This window comes from Muscardinus avellanarius (genome assembly GCF_963383645.1).
Source record: "Muscardinus avellanarius genome assembly, chromosome: 4".
NCBI lineage: Eukaryota > Metazoa > Chordata > Mammalia > Rodentia > Gliridae > Muscardinus > Muscardinus avellanarius.
In genome coordinates, this window is record NC_137789.1 from 147,700,499 (window position 1) to 147,726,590 (window position 26,092).

Genomic DNA, 26,092 nt, shown 5'->3' on the forward strand with positions numbered 1-26,092 from the left:
GTGACATTTCTGCCCAGTGATAGCAGGGCCACCCCCAGTCTAGCAAATGTACTGATGGTTAGGGCAGAAGTTTAGAAATTATATGTGCTGTTCTGGTGCTATACTGAGGAATGCCTTCTTGGTTCTGCTAAAAAAAAAAAAAAAAAAAAAAAAAAAAAAAAAAAAAAAAAATCCTCCAGGCTCTCAGGATATCATTATGGGATCTTGAGTCCATAGAGAAAGGAAAAACCATATACTTGATGACTTGATCAAAGTCTCCACTTTTGGAAACGTTGTGGGCACAGTACTCATACTGGAAGGAGGAGAAAGGGTGTCTCCAGCAGGCCACAAAAGCCTTGGGGACAAAAGACAGAGGGTCCCTGACCCCTTTATTCTGAGATCTAACATGATCAGAATCTTTCTAGAAGGAACAAAATATCCCTGACCCAGTACTGCTGAGGGTAAACCCAGTACCTGATTGTCCCTCTGAGCATACTGCCAGGAAAGGGAGAGCCTGTGCTACCATCTAAGGCAGAGGGCTGACCGGCTCTGGCTGGAGCCCCTGCAGACCCAGCCACCCAGAGAAAAAGGGCAGGCTTAGGGGAACACTGACGGCATGCGCTAAGTAAGTCTTAGAGCCTGCACTAAGTAAGTCTCAGAGCAGCACTAAGACTTGCTGCTCTGGCTCCCAAGGACATAGCACTTCTTCCTGTGCAGAATGACCAAGAAGGCCACAGCCACCCAGCCACCAGGCACATGCTGAGTTGTTCTTAGCAGCAGCTGAAGCCACAAGGCAGGTGGGCTGCTCCATAGCCTCAGGCTGGCGCTTTGCTTGGCAATGGAAATAGCATAGCCCTGTGATTCTCAGACAAAAGCAGGAGAGGCCTGCTCCAGAGGACCAGGAAAAGCCTCTTGAAAATGAAGAATGGCTGAGGTACCTAAGTGATTCATTAGAAGAATAAAACAGGAGCACATTTGCAACATCCTGAGTCAGTGCTCAAGTGCTGAGCTTACGCCCGCCCCGTTGTCAGGGTTTGGGAGAAAGGAGGTAAAGTTTAAATTTAAACTGTGCATATAAAACAATTTGCATCAGGAATAAAGGGATATGCTTTTCTTTCAGCCAAACTTAGTACCAATATCCTTCCAGGCAGTAAGAAAAGTAACCAGGGGAAGACTGGCAGGGGAGATGCTGTGCTCCAGGGGAGGGATGTGAGGCTTTTAAATTTCATCACAGCCTTCTAATAACACCACAGCATTTGCTTTGCCAGAGACAAGCTTGGAGGCCCCAACAGTCAAGCACACGCCTTTGCCAGCCACCCCAAGAGGAGAGGAGCCTGTCAGCTTCCTGAAAAGGGAAAAGAAAAACAAAGTCAAAAGGAAAAGCTCAAGTTGCTTCTCATCTGTTTGAAGGCGCAAGGCAGAAGAGAGGCAGGTTTTGTGCAGAGGTACCTTGGGACTCCAAGAAAAGAAACCTGAGGCCGAGGGTAGGCAAACATTGCATTGGGGGAGGTTTTAATGAGCAGGAGCAGCTCTGTGAGAGGCTCTGATGTTTAGATGGGAAGGGGGCATTTGAAAGCCGGAGCTTTCCAAGATCTTGGTGCTTAGGAAGTAATTTTCCCTCTTGCCATCCTTCCCTTTGGGAGTATTCAAATGAGGCCTTGAGTCAAGGGGCAGAGGGATTGGGGTTCAGGGACTGTAACCAGAAACCCCCAGCCACTCCCCCTCCCGCCAGCCAGTAGCAGCTGCTGCTCTGGGAAGCTGTACAGCAGCCTCCTTGAGATGGATTGAGAAGGGACGAATAAAAGGCATAAAATTAAAGACAAGATTAATAAAATCTGATGAAAGAAAACATGGCAGCGTGCCAAACTAACAACTCAAATTACATTTACCACATCGGACAGGGAGGGGGTAATCATGACTAATAAGTCCAGGCTCTGGGAAGAAATTATGGGCTAAACAACCTCACAACGGGTACCACCAGGGGAAGTCCCTGACTCCTCTTTTCAGGAAAGAGTCAAGACAGGGTATAAGGCTTATCAATCACATTGAGACAAATTCAGTTTGCCCGGGCTCCTAGGTAGTCCAGCCCTTGCTGCTCAGGGGCTTCTGCGCTGCACCCAGGGCCAGCAGCGTGACAGTACTACTAACACTGCCTCCAGGTACGACCTTAGTCCTGGATGCTGCCAGTGCACCACTCGGTGGCTGCCATCCATTCCACCAGACCTTGGTATGAGCAGGCAAAATCAGTGACTAGACAAGGGTGTCTTGGGCCTATTGTAGATTTCTGCTTCTTCAGCTGAATTTATTCCCTGCTAGCGGGGTGCCTCCAACAGTTTTTGGAACCTGCCCCTGTACCAAGTCAGTGTGAGCCCCAGACAGCAACCAAGCACCGTGTTACCCACAGGTTCCTCCTGCCATGTCTCCCAGGGTTCTCCAAGTTTCTAAACTCGCTTCTCATCTCAGTTTTGCTTAGCAGGAAAGCAATCCGACTTAACAAATTCACACCAAGCCTCCAAGGAGTCTCTTTGGAGCAGGCCAGACGAGGCAAAATAATTGCTCATGGATGGGCTTTAAATCCATGCAGGAGGGTCACAGACTTTCTCTGGACCTCATATGGAAGGGAAACCTGTGAGGAGAGAAGGCACCGCCATCACCTCTTCCTCTCCTGGTCTTTGCTCAGTCAACACAGGCCTATACACAGATCCATTTCTGCCCTGCATGTCTTACCTTCTCATGGCAGGACCAAAGCCTGGGGCCTCCCTGCTCAGACCCAGCAGTGGACAGGGTGACAGCATGGGCAGGAGCTGCCTAGCTTTAAGCCAAGTATAACCTTAGAAACAGAAGGGGATCTCTTCTGCTCAAAGGCTAACGTGACTCCAGCCCCAGGTTTGGGATCTGGGCTCTTCAGAATGCCTGTTACCTCCCATCCTTGCCACCTGAGCTGAGCTCCCCCAACCCTGCTCCCCATTTACAGCCTACAGCAGAGAGGGACCCAAGGGACCAGGACAGAGGGACCCAAGGGACCAGGGCTTGGAAATGGAGAAGAGTCTCTGGGGCTGCTATTAAGGAACACCTGACTCTCCCCGCTGGCCAGCTGTTCATGTGATGCCTGGTCATCTGAGGCTCTCCTAGCTGGCCACTTGCTGCCAACTTAAAAAAAAAAAAAAGGTCATTGCAAGATATTACTTCCAAAAAATCTTTAACATGAGAGGGTTATCAAGATAGAGAGGACTTTGGCTTTTCTTTGCTTGCCATGAGAACAAATTTAAAGAAAAGAATGGGATCCCATTTAACCAAGATAAAACAAATTGATTCAAAACTCAGCTGGCCAGAATTCCCAACAAATCACATCACACGCTCCCCCCGCCTCTCTGATCTCTGGACCTGGGGAATCTAAAAGAAAACAACCACCTCATTCCACTCTCCCCTGCTTGCCACTTGCCTAACACTTACTGAATATGTAAGATTTTGTCAGAGAAGCCTCTGAAAGCTCCTAGACCCTACCCTGGGGACAAAGTACAGGTAGACTCCAATACGCGGCCCCATGTGAATCTGCAGGCCAGGACCCAGACAGCCTGGTCATATGAATGAGGCACCAGACTAATCTCCATGTGCAAAGACTCAGCCTCTGCTCAGCAAAGATGACTTGCTTCTATCAGCAGCTGGCTCCCACCCTGAGCTCTGGAAGAACTTAGATGAAGTTGTCCACCAAGGTCACCTGTGGACTCAGGGATGAGCGAGAACAGAGCCAAGGGGTGCATTCTCCTTTCCCTGTACCCAGTTCTACAATGTCTGTGTTCATGATCGTATTCACACATTAAAGTAAATCAATAAATGGCCCCAAAAGAAAAAGACATGTATATTTCCAATAGCCCTCAGGCTCAGCAGAGTTCCTGATGGCGACACTGGGCTGGAAGAAGAGCTGAACAGGAAGGTGGCCACTCTCTATAGCCACAGAATGGTTCAGAAAAGACGCAGGTGTCCTCCTCATGGCTGGACCCAGCTCTGCCCTCGGGCTGCTCTCATCCAGTTTCTGCCTATGAAGATCAAGAGCCTCTGTATCTCTGACCAACTCCTCTCCTGGGGTACTTGACTCCTGACAGCCCTAAGGATTTGAAGAATGGGCACATTTCTGCAGGCTCTCCTCACCAGGTGAGCCCACCCCCAGCACACCTGCGAGGTGCTCAGGATAGGAAGTGCTATTGCAGCATTTCTCAAAGCAGCCCCCGGTTAAAGACAAGAGGGTCCCCAGAGAGATAGCCTGAACAGCTGTAAAGCACCGTATTGTAGACCTGCAAGTCAGATTGTCAGCAGCCCATCTGGAGGAACAACCTCACCTTACCACCTTGCTCTCTGCCCTGGCAACACAGAAAGCTGAAGCCTGGCAGCTGAAGCGCCTGCCAAGCATCCCCCATCCCAACCGCATCCATCACCTGGATACCCGCGGGCTTACCTGCAGATGTAATTTGTCTTGCAGGAGTCCTGCAAATTCAAACAGTTGGGCTTCTCCCGCTCCTCGTAAGAGCACACAGGAACGATGGTCTGTCGCCGCCGCTCCGTGCAGGCGATGTCCCGGCAAGAGCAGAAAAGCATTCCATAACTGTGCTTAGCCGGCACCTTGTCGAAGAATTGCCGCAGGGCCTTGTGGCACTTGCGGCGGTTGCAGACTTCGTTGGACATGCTGGTGGTGCAGGGGGTGATGTAGGCGGACCTGTACTTCTTGCAGGTGTCGTCGAGGTTGCAGGCCTTGGCGGCATCCAGGCAGTTGTTCCCTTTGGAAATGTGTTCCACTGCAAAGCAGAAAACGACAGGTGAGACCACAGTGTTGGGCTCCGGGTCTGCTCACACCTGTTTTCACTGAGATTTTGCCATTCCTGCGGCCACACTGGTAGCTCCGGGACTCCAGGGACTTTGAAGCTGATAAGTTAATGACTTCGTAACAAGGAGAAAGTGTTAGGGGTGCAAACAATAGGAGTCCACAGCAGTACCAGCCCCTAGTATTCCCCTGCGTGTATAAGTAGGACTTATAGAGCCTAAGTAACTCAAGCACCTGCCCCACCAGGAGCAAACAAGGCAATGGAATATCTCCAGCTCCTGCTCAGGAAACTGAAATTAGGATAAAAGAAAAACAGCAACAAATTATATACTTGTTCATGATACAGTATATAAATGATATGCTGAATGTAAGTATAATTGCCATGCAATCCTCCAGGAATATAATTATGTAATAAATGCATATAGTACATGCTAATTACTATATGATTACAAAGTAATTACATGGTTATTTGAGCCCAGAAGACAAAATATTATGCCAGCCTCTCTAAACAGGAAGAAGCAACTACAGCCGAGCTGTATTTAAGTTTCGGCTCACAGGCCATTGGAAGAAAACCAGAATAAATCACATAAAAATTTGCAAACCTCAATTACCACTTAACTCGCCACATACGGAATGTCGGCTCTGTGAGTTTTGAAGTTTCCGTTAGGAAAATTCAGCTAGGATTTTGGAGGGAACTGCAGTGGGCTTATAGACCATGGGTTCAGGAATTTTACAAAACATATGCTGCCTTCTGCTCAAGCCTGCTGTGCTAGTATTGCCAGAGAAACCAGTGTCATCCAGTATGCGGCTGGCTCTTGTGCAGTTTGGACCAGGGCATGGGGCCCGGGTCCACTGGGCAGCTAGGCAGGCTTGCTAGGGTCACATCCAGCAGGCAAAATTGCAACTGAACAGACAAGAGGAGATGAAGCTTAGTTCCCACCGGAGAAGCGTTTCTGCAGGAAGGGAAGTCACGGGCACCCTTCTAGAGCTACTGATAAGGTGGCCCATGGGAGACTGCTAAGGTATACAGGTGACCCTCTGGAGAGAGCAGGGAGGCCAGAGAAGTACCACACAGCCATGAGATTAAACACCCCAGAAAGCTCCTCCTCAGGCCTCAGCCCTCCATGGATTCTGTGACTCCCTTTCATCCTGCGTTTGTAACTGAGCAAGGCCTTTGGAAAATTGTATGAGGCTAGAGAATTGGCAAGAGAGGAAGGGGTCCAGGTGGGTTGTGTGGGACTAAAAGATGAGGCAGGATATTTACCACACTCATAATGAGCATGTGAAATGTTATTCTGCCTAAAAAATAAAAAAAGAAAGAAAGAAAAAGAAAAAAAGAAAAGCCGGGCGTGGTGGTGCATGCTTGTAATCCCAGCACTTGGGAGGTGGAGACAGGAGGATTGCGCAGGTTTGAAGCCAGCCACGCTGGCTTAAGAGACCCTGCTTCCAAATAAAAATATAAAATAGGTCTGGGAGTGTAGCCCGGAGGTAGAAGTGCTTCCAGGAACCCCAATACCACCAGAAAAAAATATGCCCCCCAAACTCTGAAACCACCATGTTGCACCACGGCACCACCAGTCTTATTTCACTGTGCCCCGGCTCGTGTTTCTGCTTCTGACATCTGAATCCAACAAATTTTACGTGAAAGGCAATAAACAGGAGATGCAGCCTTTCCCGCAGAGCACTGGCGGGCAGCTGCACAAACGGCCCTGTAGGCTTAACACTCCCACCTGGAGCCCTCTCTCCAGCAGCGCTTACTAAGCCTGCTTCCCTGCTGCATACCCAGGCTCCTCAGGACTCCAGGAGGAAAAGAGCCACAATGGGCCCTGGCATGGGCATCGGGGCCTCCTGTCTTTAATGCTTCGACCTTCTCCTCTCTTGAAACTTCTAATGTGCTCTTGGGCCCAGAACAGTGACTTTAGAAATCTCCATATTTAGAAATGCATTTTTATGATAATCTAAAAAATAACCTAATGTTATTCTGGATCTTCTAGATATGGCCTTTAAGGCTGGACGTGGGCACACAATGATTTAACTACCTGCATTTATACCCACACTGGTGTCCAGTGAATGGCACTTTGTAATCTCTAGCTCAAAGGGAAACACAGAGGCACAGATGTGGATTGACCAGTAGAGGAGGCAGACAGTGATACATGAAGTTCAAATGGAGAAAAGTGGTGGAAGAATGAGTCTTCACAAGGCACCCAAGAACACACACTAACGCAGAGCACCACCTTCAGATGGTAAGCACCGATCCCATTTCAGTAAAAACAGTACCGTCCCTTACACTAAACTAATGCGATCAGCTTGCAATCCATTGATTTCAAAGTTTTGTTTATACTTAATCTGTGTCTGTTGCTTTTACAGTTATATAAAAGCAAAGAATATGAGCTTTTTATGTTTATAAATTTTAAATAACACTATAATGAAAATAATAAAAAGTCAACACATGGTATCCAGGAAATTTATTTTTCTTTGGAAGTAGTCCATATACTAACATACAAGCGTTAAAAAAAAAAACTGGTCTACTGTATTTCTTCTTTGTTATAATAATGTTAGGTGCTTTTTTTTTAAAGTTGTTAAACTCTATAGGCTATTGTGAGATTTTTTTCTTAATTTTATCAGGAAAGAAAGGCAATATTTTACAGGAAAAGCTTTGTATAAAGTGGAAGCAGGGTTAACTATTTTATGTCTAAACCAATTGCTCAAGGTTAACTTCATTTGGCAGTGGCTGCAACTTAGCCTCACTTTCTACTGAGACTGTTTTCATGGAGGTACAAGCTTTGTCAGAGGGCCATCTCCTTACCACCATTTCAGAGCCTGGGACAAATTCCAGAAAGCAAAACACAAAGACAATTAATTCCTGTCCAGCTCACAGGTCAATGTGTATCTTCCTTTTTGTTTCTGACTCTCATTCACCCAAAACATTCTTATTACCCTTCTTGGCTTAATGTATGAGATTAACGATAAGATACAAAGAATCAACAAAGACAAACAAAGAAAATCACGACAAACACTCCTTACAAACATCAATGTAAAAATCTTCCCTAAATTTTGGCAAATTAGATCTAGCAATATGTTAAGAGGAAAATGCTTCATGACCAACTGGGGTTTATCTCAAGAATGTGATATTTATTTAATATCTAAAACTTAAGGGAATTCACCATAGTAGCATAATACAAGAGGGAAAAAAAAACATGTGATTACTTCAATAGACAAAGAAAAATCATTCAACAAATTTAGGTAGTCATTCATCATAAGAAATTCTCAGCAAACTAAGGATAAAGATGTCCTCAATCTTATAAAGGGCAGCCATGAAAAACCTATGGCTAAAATCACATTTTATGGTAAAATATTGACTGTCTTCCTTGAAGATCCTGAATTAAGGATACTCATTTTTTACCACTTGTAGTCAGTATTGTACTGGAGGTCCTAGCCTTTGCAAAAAAGAAATGAAAAGTACACAGAGTAGGAAGAAAGACACCTCTAATTACAGAGGACATGAAAAAATCCTAAAAATATATAATATGTTAACTTAGTAAAGTAAAAGAATACAAAGTTAATATACAAAAAAGTTGTATTTTTGTTAAGAAATTTAGTTTTTTAAATTGATTTGTTGACAAAATAAGAATTGCATGTATTTTTAGCATGCAACGTGATGTTCTGATATATATTTGACATTGTCGAGTGAGTAAATCAGGATAATTAACATGTTCATCACTTTTACAAGTTAAAACAAAAAAATTAGAAAACTTTAAAATATAACTTACAATAGTACCATACAATAAAATAAAGCACTTAAGAATGAGTTTAACAAATCACATGCAAGACCTCTACATGAAAACTAAAAAGCAGTGATGATAAAAATTAAAGAGAACCATTAAAAATGAACTATATACCATGTTCATGGATTAACAAACAATATTGGTTAGATGTTGTTTAGGTACAAATCCCAATGTTGGAAAATGGTAAGCAGATTCTAAAATTTACATGAAAATCCAGGTTATAGAATAGACAAAGTAATTTGAAAAGCAAAACTGAAGGCTTATACTGACTTCAAGATTTACTGTAAATCCACAATTATCAAGAGATTGTGATATAACAGAGGCACAAAACAAACTGAACAATGAAACAGAAGACAAACCTCAAAAATTTACTCACATCAAGTAAATAAAGTCATTGATTTTTGCTGACACCAAATATATTGAATGAGAGAAAAAAACTTTTAAATAAATAGTACTAGGATAATTTGCTATCAATAAAAACCAAAAGCCCATACCAAAACAATACAACCAAAAATAAAAACCTCAATCTCTATTTTACACCACACACAAAAATTCATACAAGATGGATAACAGACTTAAGCATAATTTCTTAAAATTATAAAGCTTTTAGAAAAAATATAAATAAAAAATGGTTGCTACTTGAGAATGGGAGTGGGGAGTGGTTAGGAAAAAAAGAGAAAACTTTCTTTTTTTTGCTGTAAGCTTAAGTAATTTTATTATTACAAAGAGAGAAAGATAGGGACACAGTTAATAAAGCCCTATACCAGAGGGGATGTAGGGAAGTAACTTGAAAATATGTTATTGAAGTTTTTAGATATAGATATAGAACAGCTTTTATAAAGATACATTTTCCTTTATCTTGCTCAACCAATCATCTTCTGACCCAACTAGATCTGCCTTTTCTTGGTGCAGGTCTTTTGATGGGGGGATTCCTTCCTGGAGGTTGCAGGTACAGACCTCAAGCCTTTTGTTACACCCCAAGATGTGTTAAGTGATTATCAGAGTCAGAGATCTCTTGAAGGCTTGTGGCATCCTCCCACGAGGAAACTTTTTGAGTACTAGCAATGTCCTATATCTTGATAGAGAGATGGGTTGTGCAGGCTGGTTCAAAACTCAGACTGGCACCCATAAGATTTGTGCATATGTAAACATTACCCAAAAACAAAAGAGCTAAACAAATTGAACACTAGTTACTGATATCTACATACTAAAGCATTTCAGACAGAGTACTGGCTACTACTTTTAGAAGAATGGATAGATGGACTCTTATAAAGCAAATGCATTCAAATGTTAACAGTAGAAGCTTGTTGTTTGCATGTGTTAATTATAAAATATTTTCCAGTTTCCTGTATGTTTGGTCATCATAAAATACGGGGAAAATGTATACTAATATTATGTTACTGTGACTCTTAACAAACATCTCACAAACCCACCTCCAACTCTCTCTTGGGACTGAAGGCTACATATACCACTGGAATGAAACTCGAATTAAACATTCCTGAAATCATGGGACATGTAAGCAAGAGAGTTCAGTTTCTGCCTGAAAAGATTGATCCCTTTATTTATGAGATGGATCCCCCACTGCACAAAAAAAAATCCTACTTCAGTGACTGGTGGGCAGACAGGAGAGAGGAGAGAATGACCCCCCTTGCACCTGCAGAGCTACGCCCAGCTCTCCCTCACCACACACTGGCACAGAGCAGCGGGAGCACGCCTGCGCTTTGGGATCCAGGCACCGCGCCTGGTCGCCTGTGTGGGAAGCCTTGGGAACAGCTTTACCATAACTTTGAGTGCTGTCCTCTCCACAGCTCATTTACAGCCCAGTGTTACGACGCTGCGTTTCCTCTCCTCTCTCCCTCTCATCTCTCCCTCCATCTGCTGTTATTCATTCTTTAACTTGCTCCAATGTCTGCGATACTGTCTGAATGGGAATGTTCTCAGAATGAAGGCTGTTTACTAGAAATCCTAAGGCGGGGTGGGGCGCAGGGCATGTGTGAGTGGGCTGGGCTCAGCTAATGAGTCCTTCTCCAGCGTGAGCTCACACTATATTATGGAGAATGCCATTTAACTGGCTTTCCATTTCAAAGTTAGACACAACCATGTCATTACTTTGCAGGTTACAGACTGCTTCTCCTATCAGCACTGTAAGCCTCTCCAACTGGGATGGCATCTGATAGGGATGTCTTTCTTGTTTTGGGGGAGGCATGAGAGGGATACCATTCCTCACAACTGGAGGATCAGATTCGAAAACATGGAATACTAAAGGCCAGGTGCTGCCTAAGGAGCGATGCAGGAGGAGTCCTGAGACTTGGGTTTTAAATGTGGTCCAGTCATCTGAGTGTCTCTGTATAAGTCAGCTTTCCCTCGGTAGACCTCAGTTGCCCTATGTTGAGAGATAAGCCATCCCCTTTCAGACCTTAAAATTCTTTGGTCTGGTGGTTATTATAATTTGCCTCTTTGAATTCAAATCTTTACACAATAAAACTCCAGCCAGAGTTTCTATGTATTCAAAGGAACTAGCTCTTAGCTGTCTGCTGCCCCCAAGAAGGACATGGACCAGCGATTTCAACCCCAAATTGCAGGCAGAACAAATGTAAAGGTCTCTCCAACTTCGCAGGCTGTGGAGATGTCAGGGATGAATTATGCCCTGGTAGAAGCTTTCACAGTCTAAACTCCTCTGGAGCAAGGAACTGCCTTCATCCCAAATACAATCCTCACACTGTCCCAAATCAAAGAGCCTAACACTGTGGCCAGCAGACCCTCTTTATTTACACTTAGAAAATACCCCCATTATTGACAAACACCAGTGTCAGCTAGCCAGTGGAAATGATTTAGGATAAAACACAGATGCAAACCGCTTAGAAATCCATTTCCAGAGATGGAAATCCATTTCCATAGAAGGTGGGCTCAAATAGTAAATATATTAAAAATCTGCATGGTCTGCGTGCCTGCCGTGTGATGTATTAAGCAGAAAGTTCACAAGACATAGTGAGAGAATGCTGTTTCTAAAGGCTTGCCAGTTTCTGTATCTCTCTGCCTTTCTTTTTGGGCTGCAGAATTGAATTCACAACTCGTTTCCTCTTTCTTTCTGACTTGATTAATTACCATGTTAACATAACTACTATTCTTCTTCTAATAGGCTCCCTCTAATGTGTTATCCCAGCAAATAAAAAATGAGCACACGGCGCCAAGATCTTCCCAGGGGTAGGCGAGCTTTTCTGGAAGCTCACGTTGACAATCTGAGCTGATATCTCCATGGATCGGATGGCAAATCTGATCATGCAGGTTGTGACCCTTGGAACAGATCGTTCAAGAGTCGTCTGGCCTTTTCCAGCTAGGGTGCTAAAAATTACATTTAAAATGCATGTGTTGGCTGTTTGGAGCCCATTTTATCATTCATATACCGTTTCAGACCTATTGTATTACATGATGATGAATTTCCTCCCAGTCCTGTTTTTTCATACCTTACACAACTACATTAAGCCTCAAGCCATATACAAGTTTCCTCTGGGGCCGATGGCAACAGAGTTATTTTGAATACCTATGATTTTGGAAGTAATTATTCTGCCTGGTGAAGACAGTTCCCAGCATTAACCACAAGTCAAGGGGGGCAACCTGGTCTTTTAGACTCCCATCTCTTTAATGCACCTATATACTGTCACCTGCGTGCACTCTCCCAACCCCGCCAACTTCCATACCTTCAAAAATTAGATGTCTCCTATAAATGGTGTGTAAGCCACATGCTTGCTGCTGCACGATGATTAATAGTACTGTCTCAGCAAATGGGATCATTACATTTTTAATTAACCTTTCCAACCTCCTCCACCTTTCCCTTTTGTTATACATTGGAGCCTTGAAGTTTTCTATTTGTTTACGTAAAACTAGGTTTGAAACAAAGGCTTGAAAAAGCGACCAACCAACCACAGATGATGCAGGAATCAGTGCTCCAGGTGATGCGCCTGGGAAGGTGCAGAGGCTCCCTGTGTGTCAGATTGTAGAGACAGGCACTTAGAACTTGGTGGCTGGGTTCCCACCTAATTTTTGTGTTGGCAGCTCAGTGTTATTTAATGGCCTTGGCTACCAGGAAACTGGCTTTTTAAAATCTCTTTCAACCTAATTATAATTACAGTGTATAAATCATACAATGATCAATTATAAAAATCTCGGGTTCATAAATATTTAACTTAGCATTTAAATCCACACTGCAGGAGTGCATGGAATTTCTGAGCCCATCTCTTTGCAAACAACTGCTTTATTACAGTTCCAATGCCAATTACTACAAACTGCACCAAGTCTGGCTTTTCAGCACACGCAGGCACGTATTTGAGCATGATGCCTTTCTGAGGATTATGATGGCACCATTTAGTTATTTCTAAAATATGCATGCCTCCCATTAGAAAGATTTTTTTTTGCAAAGACTTCTATCACCATTTCTTAATTCCTCAAGTATGGAGAGGCATAATTATGATATTAGACATAAAAACACTCATTAAAATATATTTTATCTAATGTAAGATTGATTCTGAGATAATTGAGGTCAGATTTGTTTGGAAAATGTATTGTGACGTGTGCAAATGCTGGCACAGGGAGGAAATGATCCTGGAGGAGGACTCAAGCAAAACAGCTAAATATTTTTCAGCAAAATAATAAAAGCATAATTGGATTTCAATTTAGTAACAGTGGGTCTAAGACAGGCCATTTTTAATAATCTAATTACGTGCTCCGGGCCTATCCCAGAACTCAACGACCACTACAGAACTATTAATTGTGTTCAATCCCGTTGCATTTTCAACCATGAAATTTGCTATTACACGTAGGACTGGCTCTCAGTTATGGGTATTTTTCCCCCAATCTCTGATCATCTGTATGGCATCCAAATATGCCTACTCCTTTGATTTACTAAAAGCAAAATCTTTTAATGACTTTCTCTGGACCATACGAGCAGCTCAGATTTGTGGTCTTTCTGCAGATAAAATGCACAGTGATGACATCTACAAACATTTCCCTGTTTTCATGAAGACACAGAGCAGCCCTTGCTTTTGTCTGATTTCCATTAATTAACGGTATTTAATTGCTAACATCTCATTAGCAGTAAAATTAATGAGTACTTCAACTACAGGAAAAGATCTGCATGATAATAAAACCTAATTCATTTTATAGTGTACAAAATGTAGCTCCAATAATATTTAGCCTGTGCAAGCTTTACTGATATTTAGCTCTTTCAACACTAAAGGCCTAACACTACTTCAAAACCAGCACTGCTCCCAGAGGAAACAATAAATATGGGCCAGTCATGTAACACGGAATCCAAGCCCTCCCTCAATTTTTACCAACACTGTGCCACAGAGAGGGCTAATGGGCATTGAAACACAGAGTGGCTGGTTTTTAATAATTTAATAATTTTCCAAATTACTACTAAATAGAAAAGATATCCTTAAAATCGCTCACCTGCACTTTCAAAGTAGCACACACAAATTTAGAAACGTCTAAGTGTGGGCCATGCTGAGCAGCTGGACACTTGTCCCAAGAAAGCTGCCAGCCCTCCAGACATGTTTAACATTTCACAGAACTCCTTTCTGGGAACCTCAAGTGTGCTCTTTGAAATGCTCTGAGCAACACCAATTCTGTGCATCCCAGATGTGTTTTAAAAGTCAAATGTCATTTTACACTGAGTGTTGAATACAGTAGGCAATGGTCAGGGGCAAAAAAGTAGGGACTTAACATACGTAGGGATTTTTTTTTCCCCTAAGGGTGACCATGAAGCGACTTTCCTGTCAACATGTTGAGTACTCCAGGGAGGAGAACTTTCAATGTGGCTCTACATGTTTTTTTTTTTAATATACTTTTATTTGTTGCATTGCAATTTTATATCCTACTGAGGTATAGAGTGATAGGAACGATCACTCTTGGCACACTTCCCTCTTCTTTCTGGGCCCCATCTCCTTCTCTCCCCATGTCTTTGAGATTGGTGGGTGTACACGTCCTTCTTTCTGGGCCCCTTGCACAAGGTCACACCATACATTTGCCATGTTCCGCCGACTGCCTGGAGCAAAAGGCTGAACTCAGAAGGTCGGCAGAGGCACAAATGTCACTCGTCCCTGCACAACTTTCTAGAATCGTTCCGGCCTCTGATATGCACAGAGAAAAGAAAAAGCCTGCGTTCTAAAGCCCAGGCCTCCTAGGCTGAAACAATGAGGGATGAAGAGGCTGCGGATCCTATTAAGAAGCCTGGAAGATGCTGAGATAATAATGAATCATTGATGATGCGGGTGGTTGTCAGGGCCCTCACGGTGCAGATTTCAGCAAAGATAAGCTAAATATCAGCTCTTTATTTTTAGTTAAAGAGCATAAAATTCAAAGCCGTTCCTCCCACGAGCCTATTTACATACCTGCTGTGCTACCTATTTGCTTTCACCTGCTTCCCAATTAATACCCCATTAAGCCGCTCCACCTGCAGTGGCTTTTACCTTCCCTCGCCCCAAACCATCACTCATCTGCTACAGCTCAATTGTTTCTTTGGGGAAGATAAACAAAAGCGGCATGAATAATGATGGCAGCTCTTGGTATCTATGGGGCGTGTGTTCATCAAAGACAGTAGCCAGCACCCGTGGCCAGTTTAGGGGGAGAAAGAACCACTATTTGGGCAAAAAGTCTAGAGTAAGGTAGCTGTATTCTAGAAGATGGAAGGGAGGAGGAATGTCCATCTGAAGGAGTCACATCTGTGAGTTCTGGATCATTTGCTGGCATTCTTAAAGTGGTGGCGCCCGAGATATTTCCCGTCCAGTGGGGCTTATAAGATTTTGTTTGGCTGGGGGCTTTTTAGATCACCTACTGTTGTGAGGATTATCGTTCCTCTTTTATGTCAACAGGTTTTAAGTGTTCCAGTGGTTTCTCCATTCAGGGACCAAACTTGGCTACCTTTCAAGAACTCAGCTCCTGGGTACTTTGAGTGACCAGCATTGGAGCTGGCTGAGGGTTGCTTTGTCCCATCCACACACACCCTTGTTCTTCCGTCTTCGTTCCAGGACACCTGATTGATAGGAGGTTTTCTTTGCCTGTGTTTGAGGAGTTCTTAATTAAGGTTAGTCAGGATCTACCAGGGAGTCCTCACACAGCTCTGAAGTGAGCTAAGACAAAGCAAGATGGTGGGATCCCTCCCCCTAACCTTCACCAACCCACCGTGGCCTCCCATGAGCTGCAGAGGAATAGACAGGGGAAGGGGTGTGTGTGTGTGTGTGTGTGTGTGTGTGTGTGTGTGTGTGTGTGTGTGTGTACCTATCTGCATTCCTGCAAGAGCCTGTGTGTTTGATTTAACAAGGCATTGGCAAGTCTTCCTGCTCATTTCAAGTCTTTTAATCTGTTCCAAATTCATGCATTTACCCTCAGAGCCCTGGCATAACCCTTCTTAGATCCCCATTTGAAGGAGGACTACATGGTTAGCCCAAGGATTAAGTTCAAGCTCTGGAATTTTTATATTTTAAAATTCTTTAGTCAGGATCTCCACTGCATCTCTGCAACTCAGTCTGTGGCTCTGTCCCCTGCAGAGGCTGCAGAGGCAATACAGCTCTATCCTCATGCCTGGGCACAGAGCCACCTCCCCTTGGGGGGTGCTCTCCCTCTGGTTTCTGTCCACAGCACCCCGAGAGTCTGTGGAGTCAGGTAAAGGCAAGGGAGCTGCCCAGGACTCTCAGGCTCTTTCTCCAATGTGGCTTTTCTCAGCTTCACCGGCATGTGTGTCAACTACGGAGTCACTGTGTTCCTGTTACATGCACCTCACATATATACAGAACCTAGGCTGGGTGTGGTGATGCATACCTGTAATCTTGATACTTGGAAGGCTAAGACTGGGGAATTGCAGGTTCTATACCAGCTTCAGCAATTTTCCCAGGCCCCCAGCAACTGGTGAGGCTCTGTTTCAAAAAATAAAATAAAATAAAATACAGCATTTGGGAGGCTGAGACTGGAGGATCGCAGTTTGCAGACAGCCTCAGATATTTAGTGAGGCCCTCTGCAACTTAGTGAGACCCGGTTTCAAAATAAAGAATAAGAAATAGGGCAGGGGTTGTAACTTGGAGGTTGAATGCCCCTGGGTTCCATCCCCAGACCCACAAAAAATAAAATTAAATTTAAAATATAGGCTGAGGGTATAGTTCAGAGGTTGATACTAATCTCCAGTACCATCTCCCCCCAACACACACACACACACACACACACACACACACACACACACACGGAGAAAGAGAGAAAAGGGAAAATCAATAAGGCTGTAGAAGAAAGATAAGCATGCACCTGTAATCCCAGTACTTGGGAGACTGAGCAGGAGGATTGCAGGTTCAAAGCCAGCCTCAACAACTTAGCAAGATACTTAGCGACCCAACAAGACTGTTTCAAAATAAAAATAAAAAATAAAATGAAAAAGGCTGGGGTTGCAGCTCAGAGGTAGAATATCCCTAGGCTTAATTTCAGAACCACAAATAAAGTAAATCAGAACCCAGGGCTACTTGAGAGCAATCCCAGCACCTAGCAGCCAACATTCCCACTAAGCTATTTGCTCAGTAAAAAGCAGACCCAGTTTGGGCAAAATGTACATGTTTTACTGAAAACTCCCTCCAGTTCAGACATGTGTCTTTTTTGCTGCATGTTTGGACCTGCACACCAGCTAGCTTTTGTAAGCAATGCCCACTTGAATAAAGTCCCCACTTGAATATAGAGCCCACTTGAATATATATATATATATATATATATATATATTTTTTTTTTTTTTTTTGGTGTGTGTGTGTGTGTGTGTGTTACTGGGGTTCCTGGAAGCCCTTCTACCTCCGGGCTGCACTCCCAGACCTATTTTATATTTTTATTTGGAAACAGGGTCTCCTAAGCCAGCGCGCGTGGCTGGCTTCGAACCTGCGCGATCCTCCTGTCTCTGCCTCCCAAGCGCGGGGATTACAAGCGTGCGCCACCACGCCCGGCTTTATTTATATATTTTTGCATTCACCTGTGCACCGACTGCACACTGAGGTCTCTCTGATGATGCCGACAGCTTTGACCCAGGATGGCAGAGGCATGCAATATAAGTGTGGGGTTCAGGCCTCCCGCTAACACAGCCCCCCGGACGTGCCAGAGGGACAGGGTCACCTTTTCACCAAGACATTTGACATAAAAAAGGTGAGAAAGGCTGGCTTCGGAGCAGTCAGCCTGGCTGCCCTTCTCTGGGGAAGATGCCACAGGAGGAAAAGCTTTGGGGGACTTCTGCCCTGGAGGGCGACTCGGTCCTCACTCCTGCACTGATGACCAATCCATGAGGCTCAGGGTTGGAAGAAAACTTGCTCTAAGACACAGGAAGGACCTCAGAAGCCTGATCTCTGTATTTTCACATTTCCTACCATGGTATTGCCAAACACAGATATTAATTCGCTTTTTACCCTTTGGTCTTTAAAAAATGAATAATGAATGGCCCCTGAGAATTTCCCCAGATGTGAGCTCCCTCCATTATCAGGAAAGATTGGACAGTCTGCTCCCTGGGGCAATAGCTAATGAACTGACCCGAGAGGACAGAGAAGGTTTCTGAGGTGAAAAACATGGCTGACTCCCCAGGTGGGGTGTGCAGGTAGAAGTGGGACTGGCTGACCTTGCAGGAGCCAGGGCGTGCCTGTCCAGAAGTTCTTTTTCTTTTTTTCTTTTGTGGTACTGGGGATTGAACTCAGGGACATTCTATCTCTGAGCTGCATTCCCAACCCTAGGTTTTTTGTTTATTTTATTTATTTTTATTTATTTATTTGCAGTACTGGGGATAGAACCCAGGGGCATTCTACCTCTGAGTGACACCCCCAGCCCTATTTTTTATTCTTTATTTTGAAACAGGGTCTCACTGAGCTGCCTAGGGCCTCACTAAGTAGCTAAGGCTAGCTATGAACCCCAATCTTCCTATCTCAGCCTCTCAAATACTGGGATTGCAAGTGTGTGCCGCCATGCCCAACTTTTTTAAAATTTTGAAATAGAGTCTCATTAAGTGGCTGAGGGTCTAAGTTGCTGAGGCTGAATGTACCACCCATGCTTGACTCCAAAAAAAAAATTTTTTTTCAGTACTGGGGATTGAACCCAGGAGCATCTGACTCTGAGCTACAACCTTAGCCCTATTTTTTTTTTAATTTGGTATTTTGAAACAGTCTTAGCTGGGTGTAGTGGCATACTCTTGCATCCCAGTACTTGAGAGACTGGGACAGGAGAATTGCAGGTTCACAGCCTCACTACTTAGTAAGGCACTCCCTAACTTAGTAAGAACTTGTTTCAAAATAAAGAATAAAAAATAGGGCTAAGGATGTAGCTCCGGGGTAGAATGCCCCCGGGTTCAATACCTGGTACTGAAAAAAAAAAAAAAAAGGAAAGGAAAGGAAAGGAAATGAAGGGTGAGCTGGACATGGCAGTACACACTTGTAATCCCAGCATTTGAGAGCCTGAGACAGGAGGAGGATTGCAGTTTGTGGACAGCCTCAGCTACTTAGTGAGGCCCTTTGTAACTCAGTGAGATGCTATTTCAAAATAAAGAATAAAAAATTAGGGATATGGGTGTAGCTCAGAGGTAGAATGCCCTGGGTTTCATCCATAGTACCGCAAAAAAAGAAAGAAAGAAAGAAAGAAAGAAAGAAAGAAAGAAAGAAAGAAAGAAGAGAGAGAGAGAGAGAGAGAGAAAGAAAGAAAGAAAGAAAGAAAGAAAGAAAGAAAGAAAGAAAAAAAGAAAGAAACAGGGTCTTACTAAGTTGCATGGGGCCTCACTAAGTAGCTGAGGCTGGCTGCTGGAATCTGTGATGCTCCTGTCTTAGCCTCCAAGAAATTCTTGAATTAAAGAAACTGGAAGTCCAGTTGCCTTTTTGGTAGGGAACAAGGCTTTCTCAAAGGTTTCTATTTAATTTATTGTGTGAGACAGATGACCTTCAATGCCATATTTAAAAGCTTTTAGTTTTAACTGAAAATAAATCCATCCCTTAGGGTCTCCTACAACTCTGTGAAGGATTTAACATGTAAAAAACACTGAACAACTCTGTTCAGTATTTTAAGTAGGACCGTGTTGAGTGGTGCCCAGTGTGGGAGTGATGGTAGTTGACGTTTATACAAGTCAGAGATTGCACATAGAGATATATTTATAAAACAATATAAATTAAGTATGGCTTTAGGAAAGATAATGCCAAAGAATATAATAGCATGGAGCCAAAGTTCTGGAAATGTAATACATACTTTAAAATTGGCCATTCATTCAGGAAAAAAAAGCAAATGTATAAATCCATTTTTGACACATTGAGAAGTCAGTTTTGTGCATTAAAGACTTCTTTAAAGTTCCAATAACTTAGAAGTACTTCTGCATTTGAGAAAGGACAGGAAGGAAATTATCAATGTGATTACAAGCTCTACGGTCTTGTAAACAGAAGAATCACAATCCCAGCTAGAGCTGAACACCGCAGAGAGGAAAAGGTATCTGCCTGAGATTAGTGTGTCAGCAAACACATAAAGTACAAAAGTCCCACACAGTTGACATTTGAAGAACAAAGCTATCCATCAATGTCCTGGCACAGATCGATCAAACAGAATGCTACCGCTGAAAACCTAATAGTATGATGGCAATAATGTAGCCATAAACCCTCTGGTCTATAATTGACTGCTTCCACTTGAAGCTAGCATGTCTTAAACAGTGACTAATGCTCACCTAAAGATTCCACTTGCATCGAATCACAATCAGTCACACCTCACCTGATTCTCAGTGGATGGCTAGAACTGGATAATGGCCAAGGGTGCCAAGGGTGCGGGGAAGAGTAAATTCCAGAGTGAGTGATGAAGGTGAAGGTGTGTGGTGCTAAACTGTGGGTCCCAGGTGCGTCTCCCCTTGGCTGCCTCCTTTAGACTTCACCAAGGCTGCCACTTGCAGTCAACGTAGCCCATTGAGAAATAAAGTAGCCTGTCTTGGTCACCATTCTTGCTACTATAATCCAAAACGACCGACTGCACAACTTAGAGGAAGAATGACTTATTTGCTCATGGTCCACAGGAGGCTGGGGCATGGGCATGCAGTAGAAGCCGAATGAGGAAGACAGCAGGGCTATGCTCTCCTGTCATGGAGGTCAGAAGCAGCCAGAGTACAAGCAAGCAAGCAAGGGGATTCAAAGACAAAAGCCCAGTCCCCAAGGACCCACCTTCCCCAGCCTCACCTCCCTACCTAGCTTGCCACCCCTAAACCTACCATGATAGTTTTATCCACTGATGATATTACAGCCCTCATGGTTTAATTACAGCTCTGAACATGAACACAGGAGCTCTTCAGTGGACATTCCATATGTAACCAGCCTATCCTGCTAGGCTACCTTGGTAGCAAGTTCCTCCTGGTCTTCCCAGTCTTGGTTGTGGAGTTTTGCCTAGCGAGCCCAGCATTCTATACTTGATGGTACATGCCCATACCATAAAAGCTTCTGCTCTGTCTCCTGGGGATTTGGACCCAATACAGGAATGCATGGACTTGTGGCAGATTCACCTGGCTGGGCCCTCAGTCCTCTTTGTTTTTTACACTGTGTGAGGACTGGGTACCAGGCTGGCAAATAGTTTGGTCGAGTGTATCTTTCTGGACAAGAGAGATGTGTGCTGAGCTGTCACTGGTGAGAGCTAAAGTCTGAAAGGAACACCTCCTGCTGCTGCTAGATGACAAAACACGATTACTTACCTCTCACACAAGAGTGGAGCCTTGCATTAGTATGGCAGCTAAACAGGCAGGTACGAGGCAGTGCGGGAGAGGGAGTATCCACAGTAAGCATTTGCCATAACCCCAGTGATCTAGCGGGGTGATCCCAGCTGTGTGGCAGGACAGAGAAAGGGCTGAGTGACACGCATCCTGTTTTGGGTTTTGTTGAGCTTTAATCAAAGGGAAATCATCCCTGTACCACCTGAAAACCACTTTCTACTAGGAATGCTTAACTTTCACGTCTGAGAATTCCTCCCTTCTCTGCAACGCCTGGGAGAGAAGCCCTCTACATCCCTCTGCTCACCAGCCTAAGTGAAACCCCTTTTGTTGAACTTAAAAAAAAAAAAAAGGACAACAACTGATTCAGGGTTTCATCATCCCAGATATCCCAGGACCTTTTTGTGCTCCCAAAACATATCTGCAAGTCTCCACCTTTCTGCTATGCAAAACTGCTTGTTACCCAGAGCAGAAAAATTTTAGCCGCAGTGTAGGGTTTGTTGTAACTAAAAAAATTAATTAATATGTCTGGTGGCTTCTAATGGACTTTGAGTGTGTGTCAGATTGCTCTGTGCCCTTTGATATCTACTTAAAGGTAATTGGGTAGTCTTACTGATGTATTTTTAAAGAGCAGACTATTGATTAATAATGTTTCAGTATTAATATAACCACTTTGTGTGGATCAAGAAACATCAACTGTAGAAAACCCATATTTATCTACAAATTAACAACACGATATAGATCTGTTACTTTAAGCTAAATGGGGTGCATCCACTCACTGCATTCCAACGGGGACTGGGTTCCTCATAATAAAGATTAAAGCCCAAGTTGGCCTTATTTCCCCCTCTTCCCACCCCAGCATGCACTGGATGCTATTCACTTCATGCTCTGATGGAACTGAAGAATAGCCTCTGTAGAATGCAGGTCCACTTCTCACTCTGACAGGCGGGTATTTTTTAATGCCTTATTTGATGAAAGCTCTCCTACTACAGGAGCTTTAATTGCCACTGGTGCTGAGCAGAACGAAATAAAAAATGATGGCACCATACAGGATGGAGGTGGTGACCATCCCAGCATTATCCTGTCTTAAAACCAGTTGTACAATTCATAGACTCCAAGTGTGTGTTCGCTCAAATTGAATTACTGCCAAGAGGAAAAGCTGGAGTATCTTGGAGACTTGAAGCAGTTCCTGAGGCTAGGTTTAGCATGTTGGGCAGGACACAACTCCAACTGGAACTGTCAGTTTTATTAAAAAAACCAAAAGTACCTAGAAGGCCTAATGAATCTACTGAGAGGTAGGTTTGAGTAAACTCCTTGGTCATCTTTAGCATACAATGATGGGTCCACTGACCCTCCAGCCATCTGTGAAAGGAACTGGTCAAGTGGCCAAGACACCTACGAATAGCAGAGATGTCCGTTTCCATGCTAGGACCCCCAAGCCACATTTCTGAAAGGGTCATTTTTTTTTCCTCTGTGCCAATGACAAAATACCCATACATTCGAACTGCTACCTGAATGCCATTTGGAATTAAAAAGAGGAAAAGACACAAGCTCCGGGGCTCCTTATCCTGATTTAATCCCCCAGCCACTCTGTGATGAACATGGAAACTTCAACTCTTAAACAAGCTAAAAGAGGCAAGGGTGGAGATATTAACATAGAGAGCCTACGGGACCTGCACACGCACGGTCCCATGATGCAGTGACCAGCACTCAAAGCAGAGACCTGGAATGCTAAGCCCCGAGTATCCCCGCCCTAGCCCAGTGCCCTCTTCTCCAGTGCGCTCTGACTCACAGTGTTGGTGGATTTGCTAAAAGTGAGCTGACCTCAATTTCCCTTCTCAGTGCCCCCTTTGCTAGAACCTCTAAAAGATGTCCCATCAGACCACTGGCTCTTACATTCCTCAGAGGACTAGAAATTTCTGGGGGTCATCCCGTAAGTCTGACTTGGTAAGTGGATCTGGGGCTCACTGGGATTCTGCATTGACACTCAAGAGATTCTGCTGGGTCCTATTTAGAGAAATACTGTACTGCTAAAAGGAAGTGGCTTCCTACAAAGCAAAGGTCATTAATGAGATACATATTCTGTGCACAAAAGCACATGACAAGCCAACAATAATCTACATTAGAATAAATAAGCTTAAAATAATTCTACTACATTGCTCATCTATCTATTCATCCATTTTCATAGTGTTTATGGTATTATTGACAGTGTCTACTATCAGACCAGGTGGTACAAATTTTTCCCTTGTATTCTAAGACTAACTTAAACATTCAAATTTACTTTAAGTTAGTGAATATTTACCAAAAAAATGATATGGTATGGTGCTATGCTGGTTACATATAAAGAATACAAAAGAATGTCTTCTAAGTCAAAAATTTCCCATTTTATTAAAAACTTAAAGAGCAAACATACTCAAGGAATCTGTATATATAATACATAATACATATAAATATATATTCATAATTATGTATTAATTTGGCAAAAATGACTAGTTATTAGAGGTTGAACTACTTAGAAACAATTCTGCAACAACTGGGTATCTCCTTAGAAAAAGATAAAATTAAATGGCTAAGTCATCCATCCTTAGAAATAAATTCCAAATGGATGAAAGAATTAAAATGTGAAAAACAAAATGTAAAACTTTTAGAAGAAAACAGAGATTATAACTTTGAGACAAGAAGTAAACTTTTAAGCAAGATGCATATGCCTGTACACTACAAAAGAAAAGACTGATAAATTAACCACATTAAGATGAAAATTTCACAACAAAAACAAGTCCCAATGCAAAAAAAGATAAGCCAAAGATCAGGAAAAGATAGGTGAACTCACAAAATAACCTAAGAAAGCTGAGATAGGAGGATTGTAGGTTCAAGGCCAGCCTCAGCAACTTAGTGAGACCCTGTTTCAAAATTTAAAAAAAATTAAAAATAAAAAGGGTTGGGGGTATAGCTCGGAGGTAGACTGTCCCTGGGTTCAATCCTCAGTACCCAAATGACAAAAGAACAGTTTCCAGCAACAGTAATACTCCTGTGGATCAATATGAAAAGAAGAGATAGGATAAGATGATCAATAAAAGGCTGTCATACAAAAAATACACTGCATTATAATAAAATCTGAGAGAAGAAATGAATTTCAAGTTGAAAGGGCAATTGGAGTGGTATCAACTTTTTAACTATCAAGAAAAAAAATCTCAATAGTATGTTATTTAAGTGTCTGTGAGGAACTCCAATCATGACAGTATTTTCATTTCACAGGTTCATTGAAAAGAGTGATATTTAGTTTTATCTTTAGATATCTGTACTACAATATCATGCAAACCACGCCCTTTCAAAGTACACAAACTTGTGATGAACTATTTTAGATGTCATTAAAAAAATGCATAGGGGGAGCCACAGTTTCCAAAATTCTGTTAGGAAATACTTGAGCTAGAGTGTAGGGGTATCATTTACAGAGAACCTCTCATGTACCGGTATAAGTACAGGTTTCCATTATAAATGATTTACTTCCAATTAATCACTATTATGACTCAAATGGCCATTGACAAAAGACAGGATGAATTATGGGACAGTTATATAATGAAATACCATAAATGCAGTAACAATGAATAAAGAGGAGCTGCAGTGTATCAAGAGGCATAAACCTCAACACAATGTTGGGAAAACAAAATGGTAGACGTATAAACGTTGAATGGTGACTTTTATATAAAGAATACAAATACAACTCTATAAAGCAAGTGTATACATGCATGACACTCACATGCATGTATGTATCTATATATAGTGAAAGTACAAAATGTGCAAAACCAGGCACATGCCTGCAACCCCAGCACTTGGGAGGCTGAGACAGGAAGATGCCAGGTTCACGGCCAGCCTCAGCAACTTGGCAAGACCCTCCACAACTTAGTGAGACCCTGTTTCAAAATAAAAAATAAAGTACAGCTGGGACATAGCTCAGAGGTGGAATACCCTTAGAGTCAATCCCTAGTACCACACACATACATTAAAAAAAGTGCAAGAAAGATAAGCGCCAAGTCGGGAGGGAAATAGAATCTGATACCTGAGTGAGACTCAGATTTTCTGGGGCTAGACATATTTGTAAGACAGGAGGCCTCGTTAAGATAAAAAATGCAGTTCTGAACAAGAAAATGTGGCATACTTATAATTACATCTGCTACATCAACAAGTACCTTCCTGATAGGAGAACACCACTTTCAATCTGAGTAGGTGTCAATGAAATAGAATCATTTGCTTATAATTTGCCATGTTCAATGATCTGAAACACTTCCCCTAGATGAGCGTCTGACTCTATACACTTCAAATTTTGTTTCTCCTCTAATATCCATGAACACGAGGTGTGGGCACCCTAAGGCACATTCACGTCCCTCGGTGGCCTCCAATTCTCTACCTTCCTGTTGTGCTGCTGATGGGTTCCCTGCATTACCATTCCACCACTTCACCGGACCTCTAGCGGTAAATTAATAACGCATACAAGTAACTGGAAGCCCCATAAAAATATTCTGCTCAACCCAAACTAAGTGTTTCCCTAGCCTCAACTTCCCTGGAACCATATGCTTAAATATCCAATACCTGGCCAGTCCAGGAGAAATGAGTACAGAAGGAAAGGTCAGAATGGAATAGGACATCATTCTTCACTAATGGCAACTAAAATCCCAATTTTCCAAAATTTTCTCAAAACATATAATCACGTAAACACTTTGCTAGGGCCTTTTCTTATGGCAGGGAGGGGACAGAATCTTAGACCTTCATTAGCTTCAGAGAAAAGTTGCCACCCCTGGG

At 43.0% G+C, this 26,092-nt stretch overlaps 1 protein-coding gene across 2 annotated transcripts in view; it reads right to left on the bottom strand.

Annotated features, from left to right (window-relative positions):
- GFRA1 (GDNF family receptor alpha 1) overlaps positions 1–26,092 on the bottom strand; it is a gene marked incomplete at both ends in the record, with an annotated part of 212,380 nt that overhangs the window by 57,986 nt on the left and 128,302 nt on the right. For both annotated transcript variants that reach the window (XM_080695216.1, XM_080695215.1), the window contains one exon: positions 4,433–4,769. In XM_080695216.1, coding sequence (XP_080551342.1) covers positions 4,433–4,769 — 337 coding nt within the window. The remainder of the gene's footprint in view (positions 1–4,432; positions 4,770–26,092) is intronic.